Source organism: Setaria viridis, chromosome 3 (genome assembly GCF_005286985.2).
Source record: "Setaria viridis chromosome 3, Setaria_viridis_v4.0, whole genome shotgun sequence".
Taxonomy (NCBI): domain Eukaryota; kingdom Viridiplantae; phylum Streptophyta; class Magnoliopsida; order Poales; family Poaceae; genus Setaria; species Setaria viridis.
Window position 1 is genome coordinate 16,448,691 of NC_048265.2, and position 27,681 is coordinate 16,476,371.

Genomic DNA, 27,681 nt, shown 5'->3' on the forward strand with positions numbered 1-27,681 from the left:
GTTAGATTTAGTTTCAATGGGCCTTTTGGACACCGGTGATCATATCAAAAACTAAAATTTTGTGCCAATGATAATCTATATGGAGATGACTTTTAAGAAGCTAGGACTTAGCAGAGCATCTAGGTAGACAGGAGAGCATAATTAACAAACTACTGGCGTGAAGACACAAGTTGTAAATTACAACCACTTCGCTACTTGCATTTGGCTAAGGTCAAGTCAAGAAGCTCCATTGATTCCAGTGGCCTTTAAAGACTCCACTTGGTCTCCAATGGGAACACCATTACCGTTAACGTGCATGCTATTAAGATAAAGAACCACTACACGATCTGAAGCACTATAAATACCCATGCAGCCTTCACTTGGAACTCATCACAACCCATACTCACCAGTAGTAACTCGCAATGGCAGGCACAAAGCTAATATCACTGGGGTTCATTGTCCTCATGAGCATGGGATTAGCCAATGCTGTGAGGGTGGCTAGATACTCTAGTGCTGATGGGACGGGCACTGGAGGGGGAGGGGGTGGTGGATATGTGAATGGTGCAGGATCAGGGTCAGGGTCCGGCACTGGCGCAGGTGAGAGCGGTTCAAACGGTGTCCATGCAACTGCTGGAGGGGGTGGTGGAGGTGGTGGGACTAGCCAATACGGTGGGTCTGGTTACGGTGGAGGGTCTGGGTCAGGTTCAGGGTCTGGTACATACAGTCAAGGACCGTATTCAGGTTATGGAGAATCTTCCAATGCTGGTGGTTCCGGTGGCGGTGGTGGTGGTGGACAAGCTGGAGGCCATTGGGGATCTAGTGCACAGGGATCTGGTAGCGGCACTGGATCTGGCTCTAGCTATTCTAATAGGTATTGGTATGGACCTAGTTATGCAGGTGCAAATGCTAATGGCAATGGTGGTGGCAGCGGGAGCAGTCAAAACGGTGGGGGTGGTGGTGGTCAAGGAGCTGGATCTGGGTACGGCAATGCCAATCCCTGATTTCTGTATCAACTCAATCTAAAGTTGGAGCCCATCCTCCTTTCTTGTTTCAAGTCTGTAGGTTATGCTTTTGTTAGAATCAAATTAATAAAGGGTGTCCAACTGTAGCAGTATAATCTAAGTTGTAACCATGTAAGTTTATCAATAAAATAATTACTCCTTTTTTTTTCATTTGGTCACTGTATCTTGAGAAATTTCATGAGGAACTGTTTTGTATTGGGAGTTGTTAGATTTGGATGCCTACACCCAGAACAGCAGAAGGTTGTGTTCTACTCCATCAGTTGTTTTTTTAAAAAAAATGATGTTTAGGACATGGCAAATTGGTAAAAAAAAGTTACTAGTTAGCTTATCCTAAACATCATATTTTAAAAAACAGAGGGATGCCTCTAATACTAATTGAAGACATTAAAGGCTCCAAGTGACTCGATTATCAATGGAGAGTAGTCCATGTCATATTTCAATGGTACCACCAACTAATTGGATTCATCCAGCCTTGGACATAGTTGGCAACAAGTGCTGCCACAAGCCCCAAAACGTTAGTGATGACATCAAAAAAGTGATCCTGTGCGTAGGCCTTCACAATTTCATTGTTGAATAAACGGCAATATATGACCAGGAGAAGCTTCACCAATGTCACTGACAGCATAATATCCATAGCCCACATTTCCTGCTTTTTTTTGTCACGCGGAATTCATAACCCTGGAGTGTATTAGGAACCAAAAACATTTCACAATGAACAGTTGCAATTCCAATGTCAACTTTTCATGTTTATATGATATGTTAGTTCTTTTGGTGTGACACACAGTTCATCTGGCTTCTATAAAGCGCTATAGAAAAATCAATAGTCAAGTCTGATGCAGGTATGAACAAGTACACCAAACAGGTAGGGGAAGGTTTAGTACAATTTTGCATACAGACGACTCGTCCGTTACGGTAATCTTGCCCAACGAAGAGCATCAGAATTTTCACCCATGCAGAAGTGAGACAGGATGTCCGGATAATGTCCATCACAAATTACTGAAGCTTTGTTACTTGCTCCCGGTGCGGCTGATTTGCTTTGACCTGCTCTAGTTGTAATTGTAACTTGTGTCAGTCAATCTCCTAGTGGAGTTACTACCAGATCTCACATTTCAAAGGGGAATACGAGTGACAAGTGTCAATCTGAATGGCCTGGTTGAGTGTAGGCTTCACTGGAATGATGACAGAAGCAGCGGCGTACACACTAACACGAATCTAAAATTGCAAGCACATAAGAGGCAGTAATGATAACTTAAGGCGCAAGATTCATATACGTAGACAAAGCCTATCGACTCTCTGTAGTAGACTTATACCCACCATTAGTAACTTCCTGCTAAAGCTCAGCAGGCAATCATGCACAACATAATTCCAGCCTGCTGTCAGGTACTCACGCTTCGATCTGCCTCGGCACCCAAAACACGTTACTCCCAGGATTCTCATGCTGTGCTGATCCCGCTAGTCTCAGATCGCTCTGAAGTTCTGCAAACCGCATGGAGGTGTGCTCAGGCTGGTGTACAGGGGCTTAAAGCCACCTAAAAGGGAAGCTGCACAAGGAAAGGAAAATTAACCAAGCAGATTGAGCCATTGCTAAGAAAAACTCCTAGCTGGTGCCTTTACTCTATGACACTGAAGTAGAATGACATCAGTAAATCATTTTCCTCCAATGAGAGCAGCTGGGTCAACTATTTTCGTTACTTCCAAATGAAACATCTCGTCTTTTATTTGTTACAGTTGTTCTCAATGTAGGTAGCCCCTGTTTCTACTATCTACCTTCATTTACCAATCCTAGATTCTAAATCCAGAAAAGAGAACCTACGGTTAAATTGATCCTGAAATCAATCTATGGTCTGTGCTATGCCATTTGCATCAAAGCAGGCAAATTATGGGTAATGGGCCCATGGCCTCACATTGATCCGCCCAATGTTTTATGTTAAGTTATCAATGCTGTGTGTTGCAATTGATTTAGACCAATGAAATCAACTCACCCAGTGTCATTTCATAGTAATTAAGCAACCAGCAATGCATGTACGCAAAAAAAAAACTATAAGCAGGATCCCAGCATTCCAAGATTATATCAATTTCGGAAGGGAGGTAGTAGTAAAGTTTCGTTACATTAGCAAGGACGTGGTATAAGCATTTTCTTTTACAATACTATCTGACAGCTACGAAGTGACTGCAAGACATAACACTCTGTTAAATGTTGCTGCTATGGTAAACCAGACGATCTGCCTGCCTTGGGTCGACTTTGATCCAACTACTGCAAGTGGATACTTAGGTTCAAAATCTATTTTGCTACTAATACAGCTTGCACTGTATTAATTAACCTTGTAAGGTGCCTACCTTATCATGATCACCACATGCATATAGTTCTTAAGGCCACATCTGATTTTGTCAAAGTCGTTATGAAAACCTTGAGGTCGCCTCTGCAATGTCAACCATTGCAAGAGGAATAGAATTGTTCGAGTGATCAGTGGATGCCTGAGCTGCGTTGATCTTCAAACATGCAGTTAAGAATTAATACGGGTCATCGTTTACTAGCTTTGCTGTTATTATAATACTAAAGCCTGATCAATAATAAAATAAACCCTAAGTTTAATTACAGCGGGTGATCTCATTATCTTTGGATTGTTGTGTCACCAGTTGTTCACGTTTTACAGCTTTGGAGTCTGGTCAAATGTATATGTAAGCCATGCAGAGTCATATGCATTCATATATGGAATCTATCTATTGTAGAACACATGAATTTGCAGGTATTTCACCCAAAACAATTTATCTCATGCAGAAGTCAATAAAATTGTTCATGTTCCAAAGAGGGCATATAATCCTTAAAAGTAAGACACTTTGTTCTCAGGCCGGATGAAATTGGAGTATTTGTCACAGATTGGAAGTTACTAGCACTATCCTTGTCAGTTCAGTCATACTTGTACAAGAACCCTATAGATTTATGCACACATCAAGGAGAGACAGCATTTAAAGCGACAGGTTATGGACCCGAACCCGCTCTCAACAATTAGACAAAGCAGTTCAGCCACCAAAGCCTTTCACATATTTAGTAGCAGCGGCAAGTACAAAAAACAGTAGTATGCATAACTTCACCTTTGAGACGAAGAATACAAATTAACTGCCTACTTAGAACAGAGCAAACAGTTAGGTTTGGTTTCAATGGGCCTTCTAGACACAAATGATCATATCAAATGCTAAACTCTTGCCGCAGTGATAATCTATGGAGTCATGGAGATGACTTTTCAGAAGCTAGGAGCCTAGGACTTAGCAGACCATCCAGACAGGAGAGCATACCAAGCACTAGCGTGAAGACAAGTTGTAAATTGCAACCACTTCGCTACTTGCATGTGGCTAATGGTCAAGTCAAGAAGCTCCATTAATTCCATTGGCTTTAAAAGCCTCCACTTGGTCTCCTATGGGAACACACTGCCGTTAACTTGCATGATATTAAGATAAAGAACCACTACGTGGCCTCAAGCACTATAAATACCCATGCAGCCTTCACTTGGAACTCATCACAACCCATACTCACCAGTAGTAACTCGCAATGGCAGGCACAAAGCTAATATCACTGGGGTTCATTGTCCTCATGAGCATGGGATTAGCCAATGCTGTGAGGGTAGCTAGATACTCTAGTGCTGATGGGACGGGCACCGGAGGGGGAGGGGGTGGTGGATATGTGAATGGTGCAGGATCAGGATCAGGGTCCGGCACTGGCGCAGGTGAGAGCGGTTCAAACGGTGTCCATGCAACTGCTGGAGGGGGTGGTGGAGGTGGTGGGACCAGCCAATACGGTGGGTCTGGTTACGGTGGAGGGTCTGGGTCAGGTTCAGGGTCTGGTACATACAGTCAAGGACCGTATTCAGGCTATGGAGAATCTTCCAATGCTGGTGGTTCCGGTGGCGGTGGTGGTGGTGGACAAGCTGGAGGTCATTGGGGATCTAGTGCACAGGGGTCTGGCAGTGGCACTGGATCTGGCTCTAGCTATTCTAACAGGTATTGGTACGGACCTAGTTATGCAGGTGCAAATGCTAATGGCAATGGTGGTGGCACTGGGAGCAGTCAAAACGGTGGGGGTGGCGGCGGTTCAGGTGCTGGATCCGGATACGGCAATGCCAACCCCTAATTTCTGCATCAACTCAATCTAAGTTGGTGCCCATCATCCTTTGTTGTTAGAAGTCTTCGGATTATTTTGGTTTCTTTGTGCTTGTGTTATGCTTTTGTTAGAATCAAATTAATAAAGGGCCCAACTATTCTAGTAAATGCAGCAGCCTGATTTAAGGTGCAGCTTATGAGAAATATACTGACCATGTCAGTTTATCGATAAAATAATACTCCTGTCATTTTGTCACTATATCTGGAGAAATTTCATTAGAAACTGTTTTGTCTTGGGAGTTATTAAGTTCAGATGCCTACACGGTGCTTATCACATGGTTGTGTTCTACCAACAGTACTAATTAAAGACATTAATTAAAGGTTCTAAGCAACTCGGTTATTGTAATCTAACATCAATGGAAGTACTAGAGTGGTTCATGGGCTCATGGCATATTACAGAAGTAAGCAGAGATCGGATTATTTTTACTTACAATGATAGCACCAACTGGATCGATCAAGCCTTGGACTTGGACCTAGTTGGCAAAAAGTGCTGCCACAAGCCCAATAACATTAGTGATGGTGTCAAAACAGTTCCTGTGCATAGGCCTTCACAATTTCATTGGTGAATGAGCGGCAATATATGACCAGGAGAAGCTTCACCAATGTCACAGAGCATAATGTCCACAACCCACATTTCCTGCTCTTTTTGTCAAGCAGAATTCATCTCCCTGGAGCAAAAACTATCCATAATGGTGGTGTACTATGAACCAAAAATAAATAATCAATATCGGTAGTGTACTAGGAACCAAAAATATTTCAAAAGAAACAGTTCCAATTCCAATGTCAACATTTCATAAATATATGCCATGTTAGCTTTTTTGGTGTGACCCACAGTTCATCTGGCTTCTATAAAGCACTATAGAAAAATCAAGTCAAGTTTAATGCAGGTACGAACAGAAGTACGTCCAAGAGTGACAAATATCAAGCAGAATGGCCATTGTTGATCGCTGTGGCCTGTAGGCTTCTGTGGAATGACGATAGAGCAAGGCTCAGAGGATCTGGCAGCATACATGAATCTAAAATTGTAAGCACTGAAGATGCAGTAATAATAACTTAAGGCACAAGATTCATATACGTATACAACACGTATACAACAGCTATCTATTCTTTAGAAGATTACCCACCAGTAGTAACTGCCTGCTACAGTTCAGCAGGCAATCAAATAAAATATGCACAACATAATCACAGCCTGCTGTCACGTACTCACATGCAATCTGCTTTGGCACCCAAACAGGATTCTCAAGTTGTGCTGATCCCATTAGTTTCAGATCATTCTGAACCGTGTTGGATTTCAGTCAGCTATGTGTCATGCGACCGAGCATGCTCGGGCTGGTGGGTGAACTCATAGTCGAGGTGGACGAAGGCCCGCTCAATCTCAGGCAGGCGCTCCAGCTTCTCCTGCAGGGCCTCGCCGATGTCATGGGCCTCTCGCAGGGGCATGGCGCAGGGAAGGACGATATCCACCTCCACGAAGTAGTGGGAACCAAATGTGTACGCCCGCACCGTGTCAATGTGCCTCACGGCCTTGTGGTGGTTCCAGCATAGGTAGGTGAGCTTCTGGAGAAATGCTGGTGGTGCCGACTGGCCGACCAGAGAGTGGACATTGTCCAGCACCGTGATCGACCACATCCTGATTGTGTAGATCGCGAGCTGCAAAGGAACAAGGGAGATAACTTCAAACATGTCATCTTTTCCTTCTTTTTTTAGCAAGAACAGTAGGGGAAACCCTACTGCGGTAAAGAAAGTTGTCCAAAAGGGAGAGGAAAAAATTAACGAAGGGCATTAAGCCATGCTAAGGAAAAATAAACTTCTAGTAGATAGTTCCTTTACTGAGCCTGAAGTAAAATGTCATCGGTAAATCCTTTCTGCCAAGAAGAGAAGCTCGGTCTATTGCTTTTGCTACTAATACAGCTTGCATTGTACTAATTAATTAACCTTGTGATCTGTCTCCCTTATCATGATCACCACGTGCACATAGTGATTAGTCCATGCCCGAATTTGTCAAAGTCGTTACGAAAATCTCGAGGTCGCCTCTGCAATGTCAACCACTGCAAGAGGAATAAGAATTGTTTGGGTGCTCAGCGTATGCCTGTGCTGATCTTCAAACAAGCAGTTCAGACTTAATGCAGGTTGTCATTTACTAGCTTCACTGTTAGTATAATGCTAGTATCTGACAACAAAAGATAAACCCTGGGTTTAATTACTATGGGCGATCTCGTTATCTTTTGATTGTTGTCTCACCAGCTGTACATGTTTCACAGTGCTGGAGAGAATGGTCAAATGCATACAGTGTAAGGAATGACATGGCATGAGCATACATATTTAAGTGTATTGGCATAAATTTTGCAGGTTTTTCAACCAAACAATTTATTCCAAGAGAAAGCAAAGACAAAATCTCATGTTCCAAAGGGAGCACAAAATCCTTGCGAAAGTAAGACACTTGCTTTTGTTCTCAGGTCGGGTAAAATAGAGTATGTGTTAAGAGTTTGGAAGTTTCTAGTATATACTTTACAGATCTGTATGGTCTATCTTTGGAGCTCTGCTGGCGCCAAGCACTTGTGTCTGCTTGGATGGCCAACGGCAGGAAGCTTGCTACACGTTTAGTCTCTCTGGTCTCTCCTCCTTCCTATCTGGTTGTTGTTGTTTCTTACTAGGAACAGTCTTGTGAGCCTTTGATCCGTATACGTGTGCCCGGTTGGCCCGCGTTGTAACTAAACATTCTTCGTTATATCTTCTTAATACAAAGATACGCAGCTCTCCTGCGTATTCTCGAAAAAAAATACAGATCTGTATGGTCCTTATCCAAGAACCCTATAAATGCACAGATCAAGGAGAGACACAACATGTAAGTAAATTGCAAGCGATAGTTTATGGAACGGGACCTAGCTTCACCTATTAGACAAATCAGTCTGGTGCCAAAATCTTTTGCTGATTTAGTAGCAGTGACAAGTACAAAAAACTGAAAAAACTTGATAAATAACTTCACTATTAACACTTAGAATGGAGCAAGCAGCTAGGTTTAGTTTGAATGGGTCTTCCAAACACCAATGACCATGTCAAATGCTAAAACTTCGTGCCATCAATAATATATGGAGATGACTTTAAGAAGCTAGCACTTAGGAGATCATCTAGAGAGGAGAGCATAGCGAGTACTAGTGAGAAGAAAATTCGTAGATTGTGGCCACTTCTCTTCTTGCATGTACTCAATGGTCAAGTCAAGAAGCTCCATTAACTCCAATGGCTTTTAAAAGCCTCCACTTGGTCTCATATCGAAACACCACTACCGTTAACATGCATGCTATTACGATAAAGAACCACTGCATGGCCTCAAGCACTATAAGTCTATAAATACCCATGCAGCATTCACTGAGAACTCATCTCAACTAAAATACTCCCTAGTAGTAGCTCACAATGGCAGGCACAAAGCTAATATCACTGGGGTTCATTGTCCTCATGAGCATGGGATTAGCCAATGCTGTGAGGGTAGCTAGATACTCTAGTGCTGATGGGACGGGCACTGGAGGGGGAGGGGGTGGTGGATATGTGAATGGTGCAGGATCAGGGTCAGGGTCCGGCACTGGCGCAGGTGAGAGCGGTTCAAACGGTGTCCATGCAACTGCTGGAGGGGGTGGTGGAGGTGGTGGGACTAGCCAATACGGTGGGTCTGGTTACGGTGGAGGGTCTGGGTCAGGTTCAGGGTCTGGTACATACAGTCAAGGACCGTATTCAGGCTATGGAGAATTTTCCAATGCTGGTGGTTCCGGTGGCGGTGGTGGTGGTGGACAAGCTGGAGGCCATTGGGGATCTAGTGCACAGGGATCTGGTAGCGGCACTGGATCTGGCTCTAGCTATTCTAATAGGTATTGGTACGGACCTAGTTATGCAGGTGCAAATGCTAATGGCAATGGTGGTGGCAGCGGGAGCAGTCAAAACGGTGGGGGTGGCGGCGGTCAAGGTGCTGGATCTGGGTACGGCAATGCCAACCCCTGATTTCTGTATCAACTCAATCCAAAGTTGGAGCCCACCTTCCTTTCTTGTTTGATGTCAGTAGGATTATTTTGGTTTCTCTGTACTTGTGTTATGCTTTTGTTAGAATCAAATTAATAAAGGGTCCACCTGTTCTGGTAACAGTAGCAGTCTAGTGTAAGGTGCAGCTAATGAAAAGATGTTGTAACCATGTCAGTTTACAAAATAAATACTCCTTTGTCATTTGGTCACTGTCTGAAGAAATTTCATAAGGAACTGTTTTGTCTTTGGAATTATTTAGTTTAGATACCTACACCATGTACATTCACATATCTAAGTTACTAACTAAAACATATTAAAGTCTCTAAGCAACTTGGTTATTATGATATATATATCAATGAAATTACTAGAGTAGTTTACGTCATATTATACAGAAGTAAATAGAGATTGGATTAGTGTTACTTACAATGATAGCTCCAACTGGGTCAATCCAGCCTTGAACATAATTAGCAAGAAGTGCAGCCACAAGCCCAATAACATTGGTGATGACATCAAAAAAGTGATCCTGTGCACAGGCCTTCACTATTTCATTGGTGAATGTTCGGCAATATATAACCAGGAGAAGCTTCACCAGTGTCACTGAGAGCATAATATCGACAACCCACTTTTCCTGCTCTTTTGTCAAGCGGAATTCATCGCCCTGATAAAGCAAAAGTATTCAATATCGGCAGTACAAGTTACAGAAAATATTCAGAAGTAGAAGTTGCTTTTACAAAATCACTTTTCATGAAACTGATTGCTTGATCCATTCGCTATGTCAACTGTGCCAGATAGGCAGGGAGGATAAGTCTGCGTCAAGCAGAATTGCACCAATAGGATAAACACGAGAAGTGAACTTACATCGGATACCAGTGAGTGTGTAGATTCTATGATAATTTGAAGACCAAGCGTAGCCATGACAGAAGCGAAAACTAGTATTCCCTGCATCACAGATTGTGGTAAACTAGTCAAAAAGATAAATTGGAAACTAAGGACAATTAAAAAATCATTTGTACACTTAATCTGAAAAAAAAGCAAAAAGGTAAAAAAAAATTCATGAAACAGAGTTAAACTGTGATTTTGGTTACAAGGCTCAAGGCCTCAAACTGTCAGATGAGCTTTCATGCTGAAATTCTGGTATTGTCCGCGATCGTTCAATGTGTAGTTTTGCAAAATTTTGCTAGAGGTGTCAATTTCGGTTTTAAAACTTGCAGCTTTGCAAGTAATAGGACCTATTGTAATTCGAGTTTGCATAAATAACATCACATGTGAGCATAATTGTGCCCTAACATCCAGTCTCTCAAGAACAGTTAAAGACCAGAAAGAGGAACAGAAGGCCATTTCTTCTATCCTTTTTTTCCTTTTACGTTTTGTGCTAATTTGCTTTGCTGAATTAATATCTAGGAGACAACACATCATTTCTAGTAACAATAGACAAGGACTATTGAAGAAAGAAATGTAAAATGAAAATGCTTCGATCATTCTATTCAAACTGAATTGAATGCAAGAAATAAAAGTAAATAACAAGCATATTCTAATTGATGTGGAACTCACCAGAGGTTGCATGCGCCTTTTACCAATTGGGTATCTGTATGGGTTTGGTGTTTGCATAGAAAAGGCAGTAAACCACAATATAAAACCAGATAACAAGTCGAGTAGAGAATCCAAGGTGGAAGCAACAATAGCTAGGGAGCCACTCCTTACTGAGGCATAAACTTTTGCCGCAAAAAGAACCATGTTTGCAATGTTAGATAATCGGATGGCCCATGTCTCTTTTTGGGCAACCGTCTCTCGCTCTTCCTGCAAGTATAAAGTAGGATAATCTACAGGTAAAAAAGAATTGCTTCATATTGGAAAGAAAAAAATGCTGGACATTTTATCTGCAAGGAAGTGTTTTCTCTTTCCCTTTTTTCATGACTCAGAGGAAGAGTACACAACAAACCTTAGACATTCCAGGAAGGAAACCACGATCTGCCAGTGTATCCATTTCATTAAAACCTTCCAGCATTTCCAACTGTTGTTGGTAGTATTCTGCAACATCATCAGCAGAGCCTTGAGCTGCAGATATAGTTAAAAATGGTGCATTAGGAGACTGAACTATATCAACAGGATCCAAACAATTGTATGCATTACTCTCAGAGGAACTCAATCCACAAGAATAATATTTGTGGAGCAGATAGAAATATATGCAACTATATCAAAGGATCCAATTTGTTGGATTTCGTTTCATCGTTTGTGTGTCAGACATCTTGCATGCACAAAATGTGAACTTCCACCATCCATACAGAATCTTTATCCTTATGAACAATGAGAACTTTGAAGTTCTGATTAATGGTTTCCAGATTTCATCTCTGCATGGAATGTATAGTATTTTAGAAAATACAAGTTCCCAAACCTTCTACATCAGGAAATCCTCAAAGAGACAAACAATAGACAGGTGACAAGAAAACATATAATCAAATGGAACAAAGATAAATCTAGTGGACAGATTCAAATGCAAAATGGAAAAAGTGGCAGTAGGATCTTCAGTTCAATAGTTCATAATAAAACCTTTGACTTACTGAACCAATTACAAAAAGGTAAAGCAATTTCAACAGAAAATAGAACCATGATGTTTTTCAACTAGAAGTCAATGCGCAAAAGAATACGATTAAAGAAAAATCAGCATGCAGTGGTTCCGAGATTTGATGGATCTCTCTTACTGATTTCCAAATAAAAAAGAAACTCAATTTTGAATCTGGAACACAACCACGGACTAATAAAATTCACCAACATTTTCAAACAGGTTCATGGCATCTGAACATGAGAAAAAAACACACACTAAGATACCAAATTACCAACTCCAACGAGCATACATCATCCCATAATTACTCTCCTGACCAAATCTAATGGCTCTTATCAGTGAACTACTCGATGAAAATTCTACCATTTCAACAGAAAAACACGTGGAGTGCGCTGCTGCACGGACAAAGTAAAAAACACTGCTGCAAACCATCTATTCGTACACTATCTCCTCGATTACTTTAATAAATCGCCGTGCCAAATATGACAAATTGACAGTGACTAGTGAGCTGTTAGTCAAACACAACTCCAGATCAACAAACAAACAAAAGTCCTACTCCAAACACACGTGCATACAAAACCGTGACAGAACTAGTAGCCATCGCTAGCGAGAGCGTTCATCGGAGAGGCAAGACAGACCTAGCACGCCGAGGCAGTCGTGGAGCCCGCGCGCCGGCTTCTCCTGCTCCGCCTCCGGGCGGCGGAACCGGTCGAAGTTGAGCCGCCAGGGCCTCTCCCCCAAGCACAAGCCGCCGCTCACGTCGTCCCCGGCATCCACGGCACGGAGGAGCAGCTCCTCGCCCTCTTCGCCACCCCTCGCTCCAGCCGCCGCCATTCCCTCCGCGCCTGCCCCTCTCTCCCGAACCCTCGTGGTCGACGACACGGGCCTCCCGCAAGCCGCGACAAGGAAGAGCGATGAGGAGTAGAGCTAGAGGAGCAGCCGCGATGATGGAAATGGGCGCCGGGCGGCGGGCCTTTGCATCTTCGCCTCGTCTTCCTCCGCCGCCGCCGCCGTAAGAATAGAGGAAGGAGGGGTGCGAACACTCGCGGTGAGCCGGGGGCGGCTGCGGCGTCGGGATCGCGGTGGACGCGCGGGATGGCGCGGGCGTCGCTGGACTCGGTGCAGCGAGCGGTGCGGGGAGCCGGTGCACCGTGCACCGGTTCCCTAGACGGTGCAGCGAGCGGCGCGGGGAGCCGGGGGCCTGGGAATCGAGACGGATTTGATCCTGCGCAGGAGGGCGCGGAGCCAAGGCGATGCGCCGAGCGTGGCGTGGGCATTGTTGACTAGCTGAAGAATGGTGTGCTCTGCATCTAATCCCAGGTGTGTGAAGTCGACGTGCGTGCCCATCCGAATCTGGTGCTCGCCTGCTTTTCGGCAACACTACCAAAAAGATGAACCGAGCATACTGTGGTAAAGTTCTAAAAGGAGGAGTACTGGTGGGTCACGTCGGTGACAGTTCAGGTGACAAATTAAATATTGTTCGTAGTAAACAAATAGAAACGGTTGTAATCCTAGGGCATCTTCTTCCTGGATTCATTAGAAGAATGTAGACCTTTATACAGTACAGAATGGAATTTCATTAGAAGATCCTTGAGCTCATTCACTGTATCATTCAACCGGTTGAACATCGAGAAAATATTTTCTTCCTTCTTCATTAAGAAATCACTAAACTTTCCCTTGTATACATAAAGTTTAGTTTCCTTCACGGTGAATGTCCTCTTATGAATTTCCATAAGCTTATTCCAAATATTATATGCGGTTGTGAGATTCTTGACCCGATTGAACTTACTAATGTCAAGAGCACCATATAGCACATTCATGACTTGATCATTGAGTAGCTCATTTGTTTCATCGGTTTCACTTATATTCTTCTCATCAAGAATAATAAATCCCTCATTCACAATCCCCCATATCTTCTTGCCCATTGCCTTAAGATGAACCATCATTCTTATCTTCCAATAATCATAATTGTTCCCATCAAAGAATGGTGGTTTCTCACATGAACATTGCTATCATTAGCCATTTATCCTACTCCGAGATGGTTAAATCATGGAGACCACGGCTCTAATACCACTTGTAGGATCTAGGATACCAACTAGACGGGGGTGAATAGGCGGTTTCAACTAAAATCACAGCACTAAATAAATTTAATTAGTAACACAAGATGAAAACTATTTCTAGCTACTTTACAACTATGTAAGGGTTTGCCACCTAGGGTGACAAGAAATAATTCAATCTCTAAGAATGTAATTGTTCAAAGTAAATTGCAATAATGAAATTAAGCAAAGAAATAACCGAACACAAGAGACGAATTTTTCCCGTGGTATCGTTGACTTGCCGGTCACCCCTAATCCACGTTGAGGTGGATTCAATGCTTCAACCGCTCCTCTATCAAGATACCACTTGATGTTTGAGCCGGCTTGAAACAAAGAACCTCTCCAAACCTCGATTCCACTAGTGTTCCAAACATGTTTCTGTCTAAGTTAGACTGACCGTCCGCCTTTATGCAGTCAACATTCTTTTAGAACTTGTTTTTCTTCTTATTTCTTTCACTTTCTCAAACTATGTTAGTCCATATGCATGCAATGCAATTATTTGAGCAAAGTAGCACTATAGAACCGTCAAGTAAATGAATTGCCCCCTCTTGATAGTATGGCTATCTAGCCTATTAATCTGGTCAATTTACATCCGCTAAGCACCTCTTGACCGGTAAAATAGAAAACCCTATCGTATACCTTTGCCTTGAGCTTTCCGACGTACAAACCATCCAAGTTATCACCATAGCATTCTTTGACGCTCACTTCAACTCCGGGACTAACCTATATTCATATTCTCAAAGAAATTGTTAGTCCACTAAGACCGTCATTAATTACCAAAACACAAGTATGGGGCCTAGATGCTTTCATACTCAATGCTGGTCCAAACCTCAAATCGATTGGTCAAATGAGGCTGGCATACACAATAGGTAATCTATGACGAGAGGACACTCAGCCCAGCGTAACATTTTCATTGAAGTCTTCATTATAGCATCCTGGGAATTACGGAAGATGCGCAATGCAGTCATTTTTGAGCAAGCAAGGCCCAGCATCAGAATATGGGCAATGAAGTTTAGGGAGCAATGCCTTCTCCGAGTCTTGCGCTTTCGTGAAGACCGTAGATTGCTATTTATACAATGGCTATACTCATTTTTTGTAATTTCTCCCTGATCCCCCCATCTCTATCATCTGTTATCATCCGTAAGTATGTCCATTTTTTACTTTTTTTATATAAAATCGAAGTGTTGTGGGGAACTCCCCCACAGTTTGCCTTAAAAAAAGTACGAGAGGCAGCGTATAAAAAAAAGTCATGGATCGCGAGAATTTCCGATTTCTTTAGATGCAGTTTTATTGAAAACCAAAATTACAAAGAAATGTTCAGCTTTTTCTGAAAAAAGGAGCATATCTTGTGGGTGGCAAAGATGGCAAGAACAATCCTCGGGTCTCAAAAGTCAAAAACTTGAGCAACTTAACAGAAGGTATCGAAAACTATGGTAAGGTACTCATTCAGTTTCGTAGGCTTCGGATTGACTGAACCCAAACCAAACAGTACAAGATTGATTGAAACAATTATCCGATTGCATGAAAAAGATTTTATATTGTTTTATGTCATCGAACCAAGAGCACGGGCACGAAAGGAACATGTAGAGTTGTAGGCGAAGAAACTCAGGGAGTGTTTGATTATTTAGTTTAGACTAAAGTTCCTGTCACATCGAATATTTATATGGAGTATTAAATATAAACTAATTACAAAACCAATTGCACAGATGGAGGCTAATTTGTGAGACGAATCTATTAAACCTAATTAATCCATAATTTTACAATGTGATCTTATAGTAAACATGTGCTAATCATGAATTAATTAGGCTTAATAAATTCATCTTGCAAATTAGCTTCCATCTATATAATTAGTTTTATAATTAACTCATGTTTAGTCCTCCTAATTAGCCTCCAAAGATTCGATATAACATGGACTAGACTTTACCTCAAGGATCAAACACCCATCAGAACTCCAGTGCTGCAGCCATGTTTTCCAGGTTCCAGGCTTAATCTGTGACCTACCGGGCTATTTTTGCTTAAGCGTGGTTTGCAAGTTGTTGGACTGGGCCAATTGGAGATTGCAGTCGCTGGATGGGCTGGCCAAACGGCCAACATGGACCCCGTTTAAGGCCCACGAAGGAAGCGAAAGCCTGTACGAAGAAAGGAGCAAATAAGGAGGCCCATGTGCATTCCAAGCTCATTGTTAGGAGGCCCATTTCAGTTCTTTTAAAGCCCCCATTTGAGTTGGTTTCTAAACTTGCAGAGCCCACACTCCACACAGCTGTTCAGCAGCAACCTATATATCCTCCTCCAAGATGCTACGCGTGACCAGTCGCCACCACGGCATCAAAGCGGTTTGCCACCGTACCGTACAGGCGTCCGGCGGAGCGCGGACACGACACACGAGCGTCGATCCAAGGCCGTGCTGTCAAATCAGGATGGTTAGCTTAGCTATCAAGCCGTCGCTGCGTGCATGCTCCGTCATGTGGAGGTGCTCCTGCTCCAGTCCAGATCGAGATCTGGGCGCCCAGATACGGCAGGAAAACCACCCGAAATCGACAGCGAGACACGAGAAGCAATAATTTCCGAGGGCGCAGCGCAATTATAGGATTCATATGGCCTGTTACAATAATCGATCGTACGTGCAGCCCCGAGTGCAGGTACGTACGTACAGACGATCCGTCCGGTTAGGTACTTGCCCCTGTGGTACTAGCGATATTCAATATTCCGTAGCCACAATGCGTCCGTCGCGAACAACATACGTACTGAACCCAACAACGCTTGCAGTTTACCTGTATAATTGTGATGAGGAGAAGCTGGAACGACATGCACGGCATGGGCGAGAGGAAAGAGCCAAAATGCCACGAACGTGCCCCTGTTTCTCGAGGGAGGGACAGGGCACGCTACTTTAATCTTTCTTTGCTCTTGCTCGTACGTATCGATATGGGATAATGGGAGAGTAGCACGGCCGAGGAGATTGCTCCGAGAAGGCGAGAACCTCTCGAGATTTCGATGCGGTTGCAGACGCCGCTGTCCAAGTATACAACGACATGCACTGGCCGCTTTTGCAAAGCGACACGAATGTGCTCGAGGTACGGAGCTTATGCCGGGCGTGTTGCCAGCTCTCGTCATCAGAAAAAAGAGGAACACAAAAATTAATTTCAAAGAGAAAAGGAGTACCAGAAATAACACAAGCTTCAGCTAGCAGATTTTGAAGAACTGACACGAGTTTTAGCAAGCAGGACAAGATCGATTACTGCATCTAAAATCTGAAGCCCATTTGCAACTCAACACAGATACCATCTCTTTTTATGCGAAAAATGATAGCTGGTGATCATCACGGCCGTTCCGGCTATCAAACTACAATCTACAAGGAAGACAAGTTCTCCTGCAGTCCTGCTGTCACGGAGCAGAGGCACCGATCTCCGTACGCGATTAAAAGTTCAAATACTTTCTTCTTCGTGATGAAAAGTTACACAGTAGTAATATTTTACATGCGTGAGCGGGAAAAAAAGAGAGCAACTGAGACGACCTTAAACTTGAGCCTCTATTAAGCGTCGATCAAAGCCAGCTTCGGGTACGGTTAACCCACAGGGCTATATACACATGACGCAACGAGAACCCACACCCATGACCCATGGCATGCTCATCAAGCGCCGAGCTTGTAGCTGCCGAGGTCCTCCTTGATCAGCTCAAGGTCCCTGGACGCCACGGCCACCGACATCGCCCTGCGGTGGCGCCCCGCCGGCGGCCTCGCTGCCTGCTGCTCGGCACCGGCGCCGTCGGAACCGGCCTTCCCGCCGGCCTCGGCCGCCGCGTCGACGTCTAGGGTGGCGAGGTTCTCCGGGAGCACGAACACGCTCTGCGACGCCCGGCGCTGGTGCCGGCCCGGCCGCTGCGACGACATCGGCCTTTGCTCGGGGGGTCGCGGGCAGACGGGGTGGGTACGGAGTGACGAGTGAGTGAGCAGAGGCTGGTCACTTGGGCTTCGGTGGTGTGTGTCTGGTTTGAGAAGAGAGCTGGAAGAGTCACGGCTTTATATAGGACGGGTCTTACGCTCTGCTGTGCTGTGGCCAGCCGGCCTGCATTACTTTTCAATATCTTTTCAAGTTAAGGATCATTTTTAACACCAGTTAAATGGATCTGTGCTGCAACGCGCAACGGCACAATTTACGGCATGCATTGATGTGAAAAATGGACGGAATGGCGCCGGTTTCACCCTCTTAGGTTAGGATAAGATCCGTGGTGTAGAATTTATGTTGACTTCAGCTTCATCTGTTTTATGCAAAACGAAACATAATAGCGTGAAATTATTTTTAAGCCGATGCTAAAATAAAATAGAAGTCAATATTTTTAGTTTCACCGAGTGAAGCTATTTTGAAAGAAGCTCTCCTAAACGGAATCTAAGTTGTGGAAGAGGTTACAGTGTTGTAAACATAGCAAAGCTTAGAAGTAGATAGAGTTGCGGTGATGACACACACCATTACCACCAACTCAAATTAGAGATAACGTTCCAGTCCACTCTAGTGAGAAACTGATCGAGAATCACTAGCATGAAAGCTAAACCTACGGTTCACAAAAGTAGCCCGAAAAACATGAAGAATTATCACAACGAAGAGAAAAAGGAGGAATTTGGTGCGCAAAGAGATATTGCTGCAGGAATCGAACAAATGCCAGCATCTTTAATTTCGTGCATGGACTGACAGACGTGTGCAGGGGAGATGAAGCATGTCCCACCCCACGGGTCTCTGCGATGCGGGAACATTTAATAAAGATTTTGGATCGCCTGTGACATTACACGCATGCGGTTGGGGGACGCGATCCATCGCGATCTATCCTTATCCTTTCGAGCCTCGTCTCGTTCCTCGCCAATACTAAGCCCGTCTGGTTCTACAGAGTAAAAATTATCGGTACTAATCAGAATTATTAAACATAGATTAGAGGGGTCCACCTTGCTAAACTTTAGCAACTAAAGTTTAGCAACTTTTAGTTGCGAAACTGCCAAACATCCTTGCTAAAACTTGCTAAAGTTGAGTTGCTAAAGTTTAGCACTTTAGCAAGTTTTTGTTGCTAAAACTTGCTAAAAGGTGGGCTGGACAACCTATACCCCTCATTTATTGCTTGTCTCCCCCCTCCTGCGCACCTTTAATAAGGGTAGATAGGTCTTTTTACAGCTCATTAAATACCTTTTAGTAAGAGTATCCAAACAACTTTTGCTAAAGTTTAGCAACTAAAGTTTAGCAAATTTTAGCTGCTAAACTTTAACAAGAGTAACCAAACATGACCTAATTATAAAACTAATTCATGGAGAATAATTCCCCAGACGAATCTCTTAAGCCTAATTAGTTCATGGTTTGACAATATGATGCTATAATAAATATGTGCTAATCATGAATTAATAAGGTTTAATAGATTTGTCTCGCGAATTAGCTTCCATCTGTGTAATTAGATCATGTTTAGTCCTCCTAATTAGCATCCGAAGATTCAATATGACAAGAACTGAATTTTAGCTCATGTTTAGTCCTCTTAATTAGCATCCGAAGATTCAATGTGACCAAAACTGAATTTTAGCTCACGTTTAGTCTTTCTAATTAGCATCCGAAAATTTACTGTGACAAGAACTGAACTTTAGTTTTAGTTTAAGGATCAAACACCCCTAAAAACGAGAGGGAGATTTTGATCGCATCTCGGTTCTTTCTCTTCTTACGCTTACCGTCCATTTTATTCGCTGTCCCTCGGTAATCGGCATGAATCCTTTTGCTACACCTGAGTGACGCCTCTTTGCATTCCAAACTTTGTGAAAGTTCACACTGTGTCCTTTGCCTTCATTGCAGATTTCGTTGAGCTTCTGGAAATCATGGAGCTTACGGACCATAACGCAGGGCGAAACGAAACTGCGACGCGGCGTTCATTTCGGTTTCTGACAGTAATCTGATCTGACCGATCGAGCATGTGCGGTGCGGAGGCCTTGCATGATCTGCAGGACTCGCACACAAACTCATCGGGATCAGGAGATGGAGCCTGCCAGCCGGTACACGTACCGGCGCACGCGTTCGGCGCTCGCCGAGTCGGTCCCGTGCGCGCCGAGCAAAGAGACGGACGATGGTCACACCGCGGACGGCGGCGCGTGGGAGCACCGCGCGCCACATGTGTGGGCACTGTGTTCCGTCCGTCCGCGAGCTTTATTTCGGGGTCGGGGCGACCGGCACACATGGCAATCATCGCGGCCATCACAGGACAGCGGCGCCTGGTGGAAGCACCGGGACCGTGACCGACCGTTGCAGCCGTGCCGTGCGTGCGGGCGCGCGGGGCACCCCATACGAAAAGGATCGAGCGGCCATGTGCCCGGGGAGCCGCCCCACGTTGGCTGGTCCCGGGCCCGAGCCCGCGCGCACATGGGCGGCACCGCCGCACCGGGCGGGCGGCAGCGCGCACGGGGGCGCACACACCTGTGAGTTGAGGAGGCCGTGAGCCCGTGACTAGCGCGCGAACGCGATCGCCGCCGCGTGGTTGTCTGCGCGGGCTACGACGGCGGCGGGAATGGAGGGAGCGCGCCAGCGCTGCTGCGGGCCGAGGTGTGTGGTGTGGTCGATGCGTGGTTAAGCCCAGCAGCAGCAACATTTGTTCATTTCGTGGACCTTCTCCTCCTAAGCCAAAGGTTGTAGAACCGCCGGGAGAAGCGCTTCCCAAATAAGCTGCAAATGGAGGAGGTGGGGAGAAACGCGGTCAAAAAAATTGCAAAAAAGTACGCTATTTGACTTCTAGTTTTAATTTATTTTGGTCACTAGGATCGTACCCTGCGTTGCTACGGATAAAAAAAAATGCTATCGTGAGCATAGATAGTTTAGAATGGTACATAATGCATACAATAAAAATCAGTTTAGAATGGTACATAATGTCACACAACAGTTTACAATTTGATTTTCTAAATAGAGTTTGCGTGCTACACATAATTCAAGAACTACAATGATATTTTCAGCAGGTTCACAGTTCTCGAATATCTCAACCGTACAGTCTTCCAAGCAGTATCACGATTCACCACTAACATAACCTAAAATGCAACTAAAGTCCTGACTTTGCCAGTTCCCATGCCATACATGGATCTGCAAAATAGAGCATCTGCAAAAAGGTCGTCGACTTGACTTTTGGCGATGACGAGCCTACTTCCGCTGAAGTAGTCACGATTGCCAAAGATGCAGCTGCAAGTGTCGCGGCCGTTGAAGCGCCGCCCGTGGAGGAGGCACTGTTAAACTTAGGGTCAGCAGCCCCCGGGCAGGCTGCTAACCCAGCAGGTGATGAGGCCATGGCTTCTGTGGTGGCGGATGCTGTGAAGACACCGGAAGTAGCTGTTGACGCCTCGTTGCCTGAGGATGTTACTGGTGGTGAGTACGCTATCTGTTCTAGTAGTCGTGCGTACGTAGTCTTAACCTTGGTTCTTTCATGGCTTGGCGAAAAAGTGAAGAACTTTCCTCCCGTGGCCCCCGTGGAGCCAGTGTTGAGTATGCAGCCGGTGGTAGTAAAAAAAAGGCGTGTTCGTCTGCCACCGCGATCAGCCCGGTAAGGACTTGTGTAGTCTCATCTTTTGTTTGATGATTTTTGTACTCTGTAGCCGGATGATGATCTTGTGACCTGATTGATCCAGGGATGCCGAAGACATTATTCCCGTCAAGGTGGAGGCGGAGGTTGAGGCTGTTCCGTCGACTACCATTTCTGGGCCCATAGTTGACTTGACTATGGAGGATGCACCTGAGATCGAAGACGCAAGTCTCATAGGTGCTATTATATCTATGCTGCAGGAGGTCATCCGCTCGGTAAAGGACCCTACAGTCCCTGAGAGTTCTGGAGGTGTGCTGCCTACAACGGCTGAAGTTGTGTCGACTGGGAGCACGACTAGTGCTGATGCCTTGGCACTGGTTGTTGCGACAGGAATACGCGAAGTCAGCACAACAGGTATGTTACTGGAGTAGAGACTCTTTTGAAGGGGAGCTCCCTTATACCCAGTAGTTAACCATGATTTTTTCTTGTCAGTATCTGTTGTGAGTAAAGAGCCAGAGCCTCAAGTCGCCAAGAGCACTGGGGGTTTGGTACTCGAGCTGCCACCGGAGTCGGAGATCAAGATTGCTATCCAGAGTTTCAGGTGCGTATAACACATTTCCTTTGAGTAATTATATTTTGACAAGTCTTGATGCTTGTGTTGTGTTTTTGTAGGATTTGTATGATAAGGCCCAGAGAAATACTCGGGCTCTTCAAGAACGCAGTAAAGCAGCACAGCGGGTAATGCAACTGGAGCAAGAGTGTCGCCGCCTTACGGATTCCTTGAGAGTTCATGAGAAGGCCGCAGAATCTTTTGCGATTGAGAGGAGTGACCATGAAGTCCTCCAGGAACGACTGGAGAGTCGCTATAAATCTTTGAATCAGAGATATCAGGGTGAGTACTCGTGGTTGTTGAGTATGTTTAATCGTAGTCGTAGACTCTTCTCTTATCTGTGTGTTGCTTGACATAGAGCTCAAAGCCAGGAAGGCTGCTGCGAGTAGCCAGCTGCTTGACTGGAGAAATGCTCACGACCGGGTAGCCGATGAGGCTGCTCTCCTTAGGGCATCACTGGCTGCAACTCGAGCAGCTTACAAGCGCGAGAAGGAGAGAAAAGATCGGATAGGAGTGATGCTGGCATTGGCTATAGTGTCCTATAGAGGCCATGCTAGAACTGTGGAGAAGCTGGAAGGTGATCTCCAAGAGTTGACTAATGTTGCTCAGGATGCAGTCAACGCTATTGCTCCTCTCGAAGATGATGCTGAGCCTCGCTCGCTAGTCGAGAGACTAAGAGCTGCCTCGGGTAGAGTCACTGGACTGTGCAAGACTGTCTGCAAGCAAGTCCTTGCAGTGGTCAAGTCATATTACCTGAGGGCAAACTTGTCGGCGGCTGAAGATGGAATTGCCCGGAACTGCACAGAGGATGCCTATGTGAAGTATCTTGAGGAGGCTGAGCCCATTGCGGCAAGGATGACCGAGTTCATATCTTTGGAAGAACCCTAGTTATTTGAACTCATGTTGTATTTTTTGCCGATCATTTGTGGCTGTACTCGAACAATTGTCTTGTAAATCTTGCTCTTTAAATCTTGACATGATCGATGATCTTTCCTGGAGAATTGTTGGTTTGACCTCGTAGTCGGGAAAACGAATCCGAGTAACCGAGTAGTTGTAGTATTCGGTGTGGTCTTCAATTATTGGAGTTGCTGATGAGGGTATTGTAGCTATTATTGCCTTGTACTTGAGAGGGTGCACGAGTACACTTGTTCACTTTTGTCCGTTATGCTCAGTGTGGTCACATGCATGGAGTTAAGTCGTCTGTTTGACCCTTGTCAGTGTCTTAGGTTGTTCGTCATGAGCGAGCAGTAACTGCGAGTAGTTGGCAGTTGCAGCCCTTTGGCTATAAATTGGCCCCTGGATACTCGATCAGGATCATGTCGTTCAATATAGCGATGGCTTGCTTCAGGTTGTTGTTGTTTGATAGTGGAGAGCTTCCAATGAGCGCCCCGGTGCTAGAAGATTCCTCGTAGATTAGAACCACCTTCCCTCCACAGACTCTTACGCTCGTAGGGATAGCCGCGATGCTAGAAGAATCCTCGTAGGAGGGTTTGTCACGTGCCTCATCTTGCAATTCGCGATCCAGCTCAGTTCGTGCTGGAACTCGTAAGTGAATGATGATGAGGTCCGCGGTCTTTATCCGGCTCCTTGATCAGAGGTGGAGGTGTGGCATATGGTAAGGACTTGTGCGCTGAAGCTGTCCAGGGAGCAGCTTCGAGGAGTGCACTTCGTCTTCGTGGTGCTTTTCTTCCTGATTCTGCGTCGGGTATTCATCATGTTGCGTTGAGGGAGCGGCGGTGAAGGAGTACCTGGTGTTCAGGTTGTCAGGGGGAGGGACCAGGGTACAACTGCCTATTGTGCAGCTTCCTCGTGTGCAGGTCCTGCCTTTTGACACTGCTTGCACCTTGGTAGTCGAGCAGTCGCCAGGCTCGTGTATCCTTGTGATATAGTAAAAGCCTGGGACTTCTGTTCTAATTGCTAGTAGTTGCTTGCAGTCGTTGTTGTGCTATTGTGTTGTATTTTGTATACCCTGGCTTCATTGGGTAGTCGATTGTAATCCTGTGAAGTTTCGTTAATGCAAAAAATGCAAGTATGAAGTGAGTTTGAGTACTCCTTGTCTGATGGTTGCGACAATCTTGTGCCTTTGAAGAACAAATGACTAGCACCGTAGTCGTGGCTTTGTGAAGCCGCTTAGACTTGTAGAGACGAGTCGGCAAGAGAATGTTGAAATTCATAGAGCTGGAGAGCTTGAGTGGCTGTGAATAGCCGAGGAGTTGTGATAACTCGAAGACTTGATAAAAACAAGTCAAGGGCGGTGCACTGGGGCTCGCATAGCTAAAGAGCTTGAGTGGCTGTGAATAGCTGACGAGTTGTGATAACTCGAAAAGACTTGATGAATCAAGTCGAAAGCGGAGCGCTAGGGCTCGTAGAGCTGAAGAGCTCGAGTGGCTGTGAATAACCAACGAGTTGTGATAACTCAAAGACACTTGATGAATCAAGTCGAAAGCGGAGCGCTAGGGCTCGTAGAGCTGAAGAGCTTGAATGGCTGTGGATAGCCGAGCGGAGGCAAAGGTAGGTAGTGTTTCCAAAGAACTTTGTTGTCTAATAAACTGTGGGTGAGGACCCGAGTATATATCTTGTAGTCTGCTACGGGTAGTAGCGACACAGATGCTCTATAATGTAAGAGTTTGGTACTTTTTCACCTAAGAGTTCATGTAGTTGATACGATCCAGGCCCTGTGATCTTGGAAATGACTTAGGGACCTTCCTGATGAGGACATCCCTTCCAATGATACAACCACACCTACTATGCAGCAAGGACCAATGACAAGAGCCCCTGCACGAGAGCTAAATTATCAGGTTAACTCATTCCTCGCTGTCCATAAACCCTCATCTCAAAATTGGATGCTACTAAGTCATTGTGATGATTTTATTATTATTAGGAATGATGGAGAGGAGCCTAATGGATCAACCAATCAGTTTGGGCATCAAGATCACACAATAAGAAAGCACAAGATCGAACATCAAGTTCAGACTTCAAGTTCGTACAGCCAGGCAACATCAAATTGACGTGGCAATATTTCTCAACTCCGGATGTTGTTTGAGGTATATGAGTACTCATTGGAAAGATCTTAAAGTTCACTTTCAGATGGATCCAACCTCATGACGAAATTCCACCGGAGCTGAGCAGAATTGACAAAGAGACGTTCGGCCTTCCAGTCTTGGGTTGAAACCCTTATATCTCGTGCAGCCCACTAGGGGTCCTTTCGAGCTTAGGGCTTACACCCTCCCACGCCTCCTTGCTGTTGCCCATGTATAAATACATCTAGCAGCCACCAGGATGAACTTGGGTTTTGTTTTAGATGCAAGTTAGCTACTGCTACTTCCTAGTGAACGCGTGTGTCGACTAGACCACCCGATTTGCTTGATTCAAGACCCCAACTCGTGATTCAGGTTTCATTTGTTTCAGATCTGTGGGTTTATTTGCTTGTTCATCTTGTTCTTGCTTGTTCTCGATTGCTAGCAGGTTCAAGGGTGTTCTTGGCCCGGCAAGAACAGCCAACGTCGGAATCGGTGTACCTGTTGCTAAGGCGCAGCATCATGTGATTGTTGTAGTCGGACAGCCAACGTTGATTCCACCCCCAAATCGAAGTTACCCCTCCTCTCATCGAAAGATTGGGAACAACCCCTGCCATATTATGTGGTAATCAGAGCAAGGTTAATCGGTGAGAGTAACTACCCATTCTTTACTTTACCTACAGTCCAAAAATACCCAAAAAGATAGATAGGCTAGATCTGAAATCCCAAAAACAAAACTAGTTGGAGCCCTTGCTGTTCTACCTAGTTCTTGGCTTGTTGAGTTTGTGGTTGCATCATGGTGTCAAGTGCTGGTTCTTAAGTTCTAATCCATTAGAGTTTTGAGTTCTTGTCACGTTTTTATCACCATTAGATTCACTGCCACTTTCCCCCCACCTTTTCACGCTGCTGCATTTGCCCACTATTTTCGCAATCCCCACTTCCAGATCTGCACGAGAAGAAATCAGCTCTATTTCTTGCATCCGATCTCCGATTCAAGTGTTTAGATACATTCTGGAAAGGTTACTTTGTGCTCTTTTAGGAAAAATCAACCTTGCCGCCAAATTCTTTCTGTGCGCCTTGCAAACGCTATGGAGATTTCCACATATCTGCTGTGTAATCTGTGCATCTAAAAGCAAGGAGGGCTATGTGAAGTAATTGTTTTGTTTCATTGTGCCAAACATAACATTTGAGGCCCCTGAAAAGAAAAGAAAAAAAGAAAGAAAAAAAAAGAAAAAAAGAGAGGAAGAAACAAGAAGGAAAAGAAGAAAGGAAGAAAAAGAGTTCTTGTTGCTGCATTACTCTCTTTGTATGCCTTGTTTGCCGCTGTTGGGTGACTACGTTTGTGTCTAGGCTCACATCTCTAATATGGTTTAGCCTAGGACCAGCACAGTACCATTGTGAACATTTATTCAACTTGCTTTGGCTAACGTGGTTCTAGCTGTTCCTTGATTTTTTTTTCTTGCAGCCACCTATAGCTCCACAAATTATCTACTACGTCACAGGGCTGTGCTTGTGTAACATTTTGTGCTGTTCTTGCTGGCTGCCAACACCAACTTCCTAGCGTGGTAAGAATATGTAAGAACTTGATGGAACAAGATTGAGAGAATGGAGTTTGCTGTCACCTAGTTCCACTAGTTGGTAGGACATTTTTTCCCTTGTCTAACCATGGCAGGAAATGAGGATGATGGACAAGTTCATTCACCTCGAACAAGGGGCATCATTCAACACTTTGAACGCCAAGTAAGGGTGCATGCTGAACACCTTGATGAGGATGTTCGAGTTACCAACGAACGCCTTGGCCAATTGGAGGCCACGCAGATCGACACCAACACCAAGCTGACCTCAATGGCGAACACGCTTGGGGCTCTTAACACCTCTCTTGTAGGTATTTTGGCACGTTTGGATAGGATGGACCAGGAGGGTCATGATGGTTCGGGACGGCGCAACAACAACAACACTGAGGGTAGCATTGCTGGGCAAGATGAGGAAGAATATTCAGCTGACACGGAGCTTGATGGGGAGGTAAATGGCCAACATAACCAGCAGCAGCGCCGCCGTCGACATGGTGGACATGCTCGTCAACCACGACGTGAGGTACGCGACAATGATGATTCTTTAGGGAAGATTAAATTTAGCATGCCCTCTTTTGATGGAAAATATGACCCCAATGCATATCTCACTTGGGAGCTAGCTGTTGATCAAAAATTTGCATGTCATGATTTTCCTGAAAACAAACGTATTAGGGCTGCTACTAGTGAGTTTACTGATTTTGCTTCTATTTGGTGGAGCGAATATGTGCGCAGCCACCCAAACAACACTCCACAAACATGGGATGCTATGAAAAGAGTTATGCGAGCTAGATTTGTTCCCTCTTATCATGCACGTGATCTTTTGCATAAGCTTCAGCTTTTGAGATAGGGAAACAAATCTGTAGAAGAGTACTATCAAGAGTTGCAAACAGGGATGCTTCGTTGTGGTTTGGTAGAAAATGAGGATGCAGCTATGGCTAGGTTTATGGGTGGGCTGAATCGGGAAATTTAGGATATTTTGGCTTACAAAGAATACAATTCGATCATTCGTTTGTTTCATCTTGCTTGTAAAGCTGAAAGGGAAGTACAGGGACGGAGAGCTAGCACGAGAACTAACATTTCTGCAGGTCGTGCTACCTCTTGGACGCCATCCAACCCCGCTGCCCAACTGTACCGAGTCGTTGCCCCAT

At 44.7% G+C, this 27,681-nt stretch overlaps 5 protein-coding genes across 9 annotated transcripts; 3 read left to right on the plus strand and 2 right to left on the minus strand.

Annotated features, from left to right (window-relative positions):
* Positions 1-358: 358 nt before the first annotated feature.
* LOC117850134 (uncharacterized) lies at positions 359-1,151 on the plus strand. Its single transcript, XM_034731939.2, has one exon. The coding sequence runs from the start codon at positions 402-404 to the stop codon at positions 978-980; it is 579 nt and encodes a 192-aa protein (XP_034587830.1). The 5' UTR covers positions 359-401; the 3' UTR covers positions 981-1,151.
* A 934-nt stretch (positions 1,152-2,085) lies between these two features.
* Positions 2,086-12,969, minus strand: LOC117849955 (metal tolerance protein 5). 5 transcript variants are annotated; one of them, XR_011897774.1, is made up of 8 exons: positions 12,363-12,948; positions 11,104-11,219; positions 10,716-10,961; positions 10,023-10,103; positions 9,589-9,822; positions 6,281-6,806; positions 5,588-6,154; positions 2,086-2,542 (listed from the first exon to the last, which is right to left on the minus strand). XR_011897774.1 is itself a non-coding variant. In XM_034731707.2 (6 exons), exons 1-6 carry the CDS (start codon positions 12,556-12,558, stop codon positions 6,456-6,458), a joined length of 1,197 nt encoding a protein of 398 aa, XP_034587598.1. In that variant the 5' UTR covers positions 12,559-12,954; the 3' UTR covers positions 6,195-6,455. The 5 variants fall into 5 exon arrangements, 3 of the variants coding, with proteins under 3 accessions (XP_034587598.1, XP_034587597.1, XP_034587599.1); XR_011897775.1 differs by having other exon boundaries at positions 3,339-6,154; XM_034731707.2 differs by lacking the exons at positions 2,086-2,542; positions 5,588-6,154 and having other exon boundaries at positions 6,195-6,806; positions 11,104-11,192; positions 12,363-12,954.
* LOC117849957 (uncharacterized) lies at positions 4,507-5,264 on the plus strand. Its single transcript, XM_034731709.2, has one exon. It carries the CDS (start codon positions 4,549-4,551, stop codon positions 5,125-5,127), a length of 579 nt encoding a protein of 192 aa, XP_034587600.1. The 5' UTR covers positions 4,507-4,548; the 3' UTR covers positions 5,128-5,264.
* LOC117849958 (uncharacterized) lies at positions 8,526-9,365 on the plus strand. Its single transcript, XM_034731711.2, has one exon. It carries the CDS (start codon positions 8,568-8,570, stop codon positions 9,144-9,146), a length of 579 nt encoding a protein of 192 aa, XP_034587602.1. The 5' UTR covers positions 8,526-8,567; the 3' UTR covers positions 9,147-9,365.
* A 4,265-nt stretch (positions 12,970-17,234) lies between the features above and the next one.
* On the minus strand, positions 17,235-17,820 carry LOC117847574 (uncharacterized). The gene has a single exon (XM_034728797.2). The coding sequence runs from the start codon at positions 17,704-17,706 to the stop codon at positions 17,449-17,451; it is 258 nt and encodes an 85-aa protein (XP_034584688.1). The 5' UTR covers positions 17,707-17,820; the 3' UTR covers positions 17,235-17,448.
* Positions 17,821-27,681: the final 9,861 nt, after the last annotated feature.

Coding starts and splice junctions, on each gene's coding strand:
- LOC117850134 (XM_034731939.2), top strand. CDS start 402: ATGGCAGGCACAAAGCTAATATCACTGGGGTTCATTGTCCTCATGAGC.
- LOC117849955 (XM_034731706.2), bottom strand. CDS start 12,558: ATGGCGGCGGCTGGAGCGAGGGGTGGCGAAGAGGGCGAGGAGCTGCTC. Junction 11,220..12,362: donor CGACTGCCTCGGCGTGCTAG/GTCTGTCTTGCC, acceptor CTATATCTGCAG/CTCAAGGCTCTGCTGATGAT. Junction 9,823..10,022: donor CACACTCACTGGTATCCGAT/GTAAGTTCACTT, acceptor TTGCTTTATCAG/GGCGATGAATTCCGCTTGAC.
- LOC117847574 (XM_034728797.2), bottom strand. CDS start 17,706: ATGTCGTCGCAGCGGCCGGGCCGGCACCAGCGCCGGGCGTCGCAGAGC.
- LOC117849958 (XM_034731711.2), top strand. CDS start 8,568: ATGGCAGGCACAAAGCTAATATCACTGGGGTTCATTGTCCTCATGAGC.
- LOC117849957 (XM_034731709.2), top strand. CDS start 4,549: ATGGCAGGCACAAAGCTAATATCACTGGGGTTCATTGTCCTCATGAGC.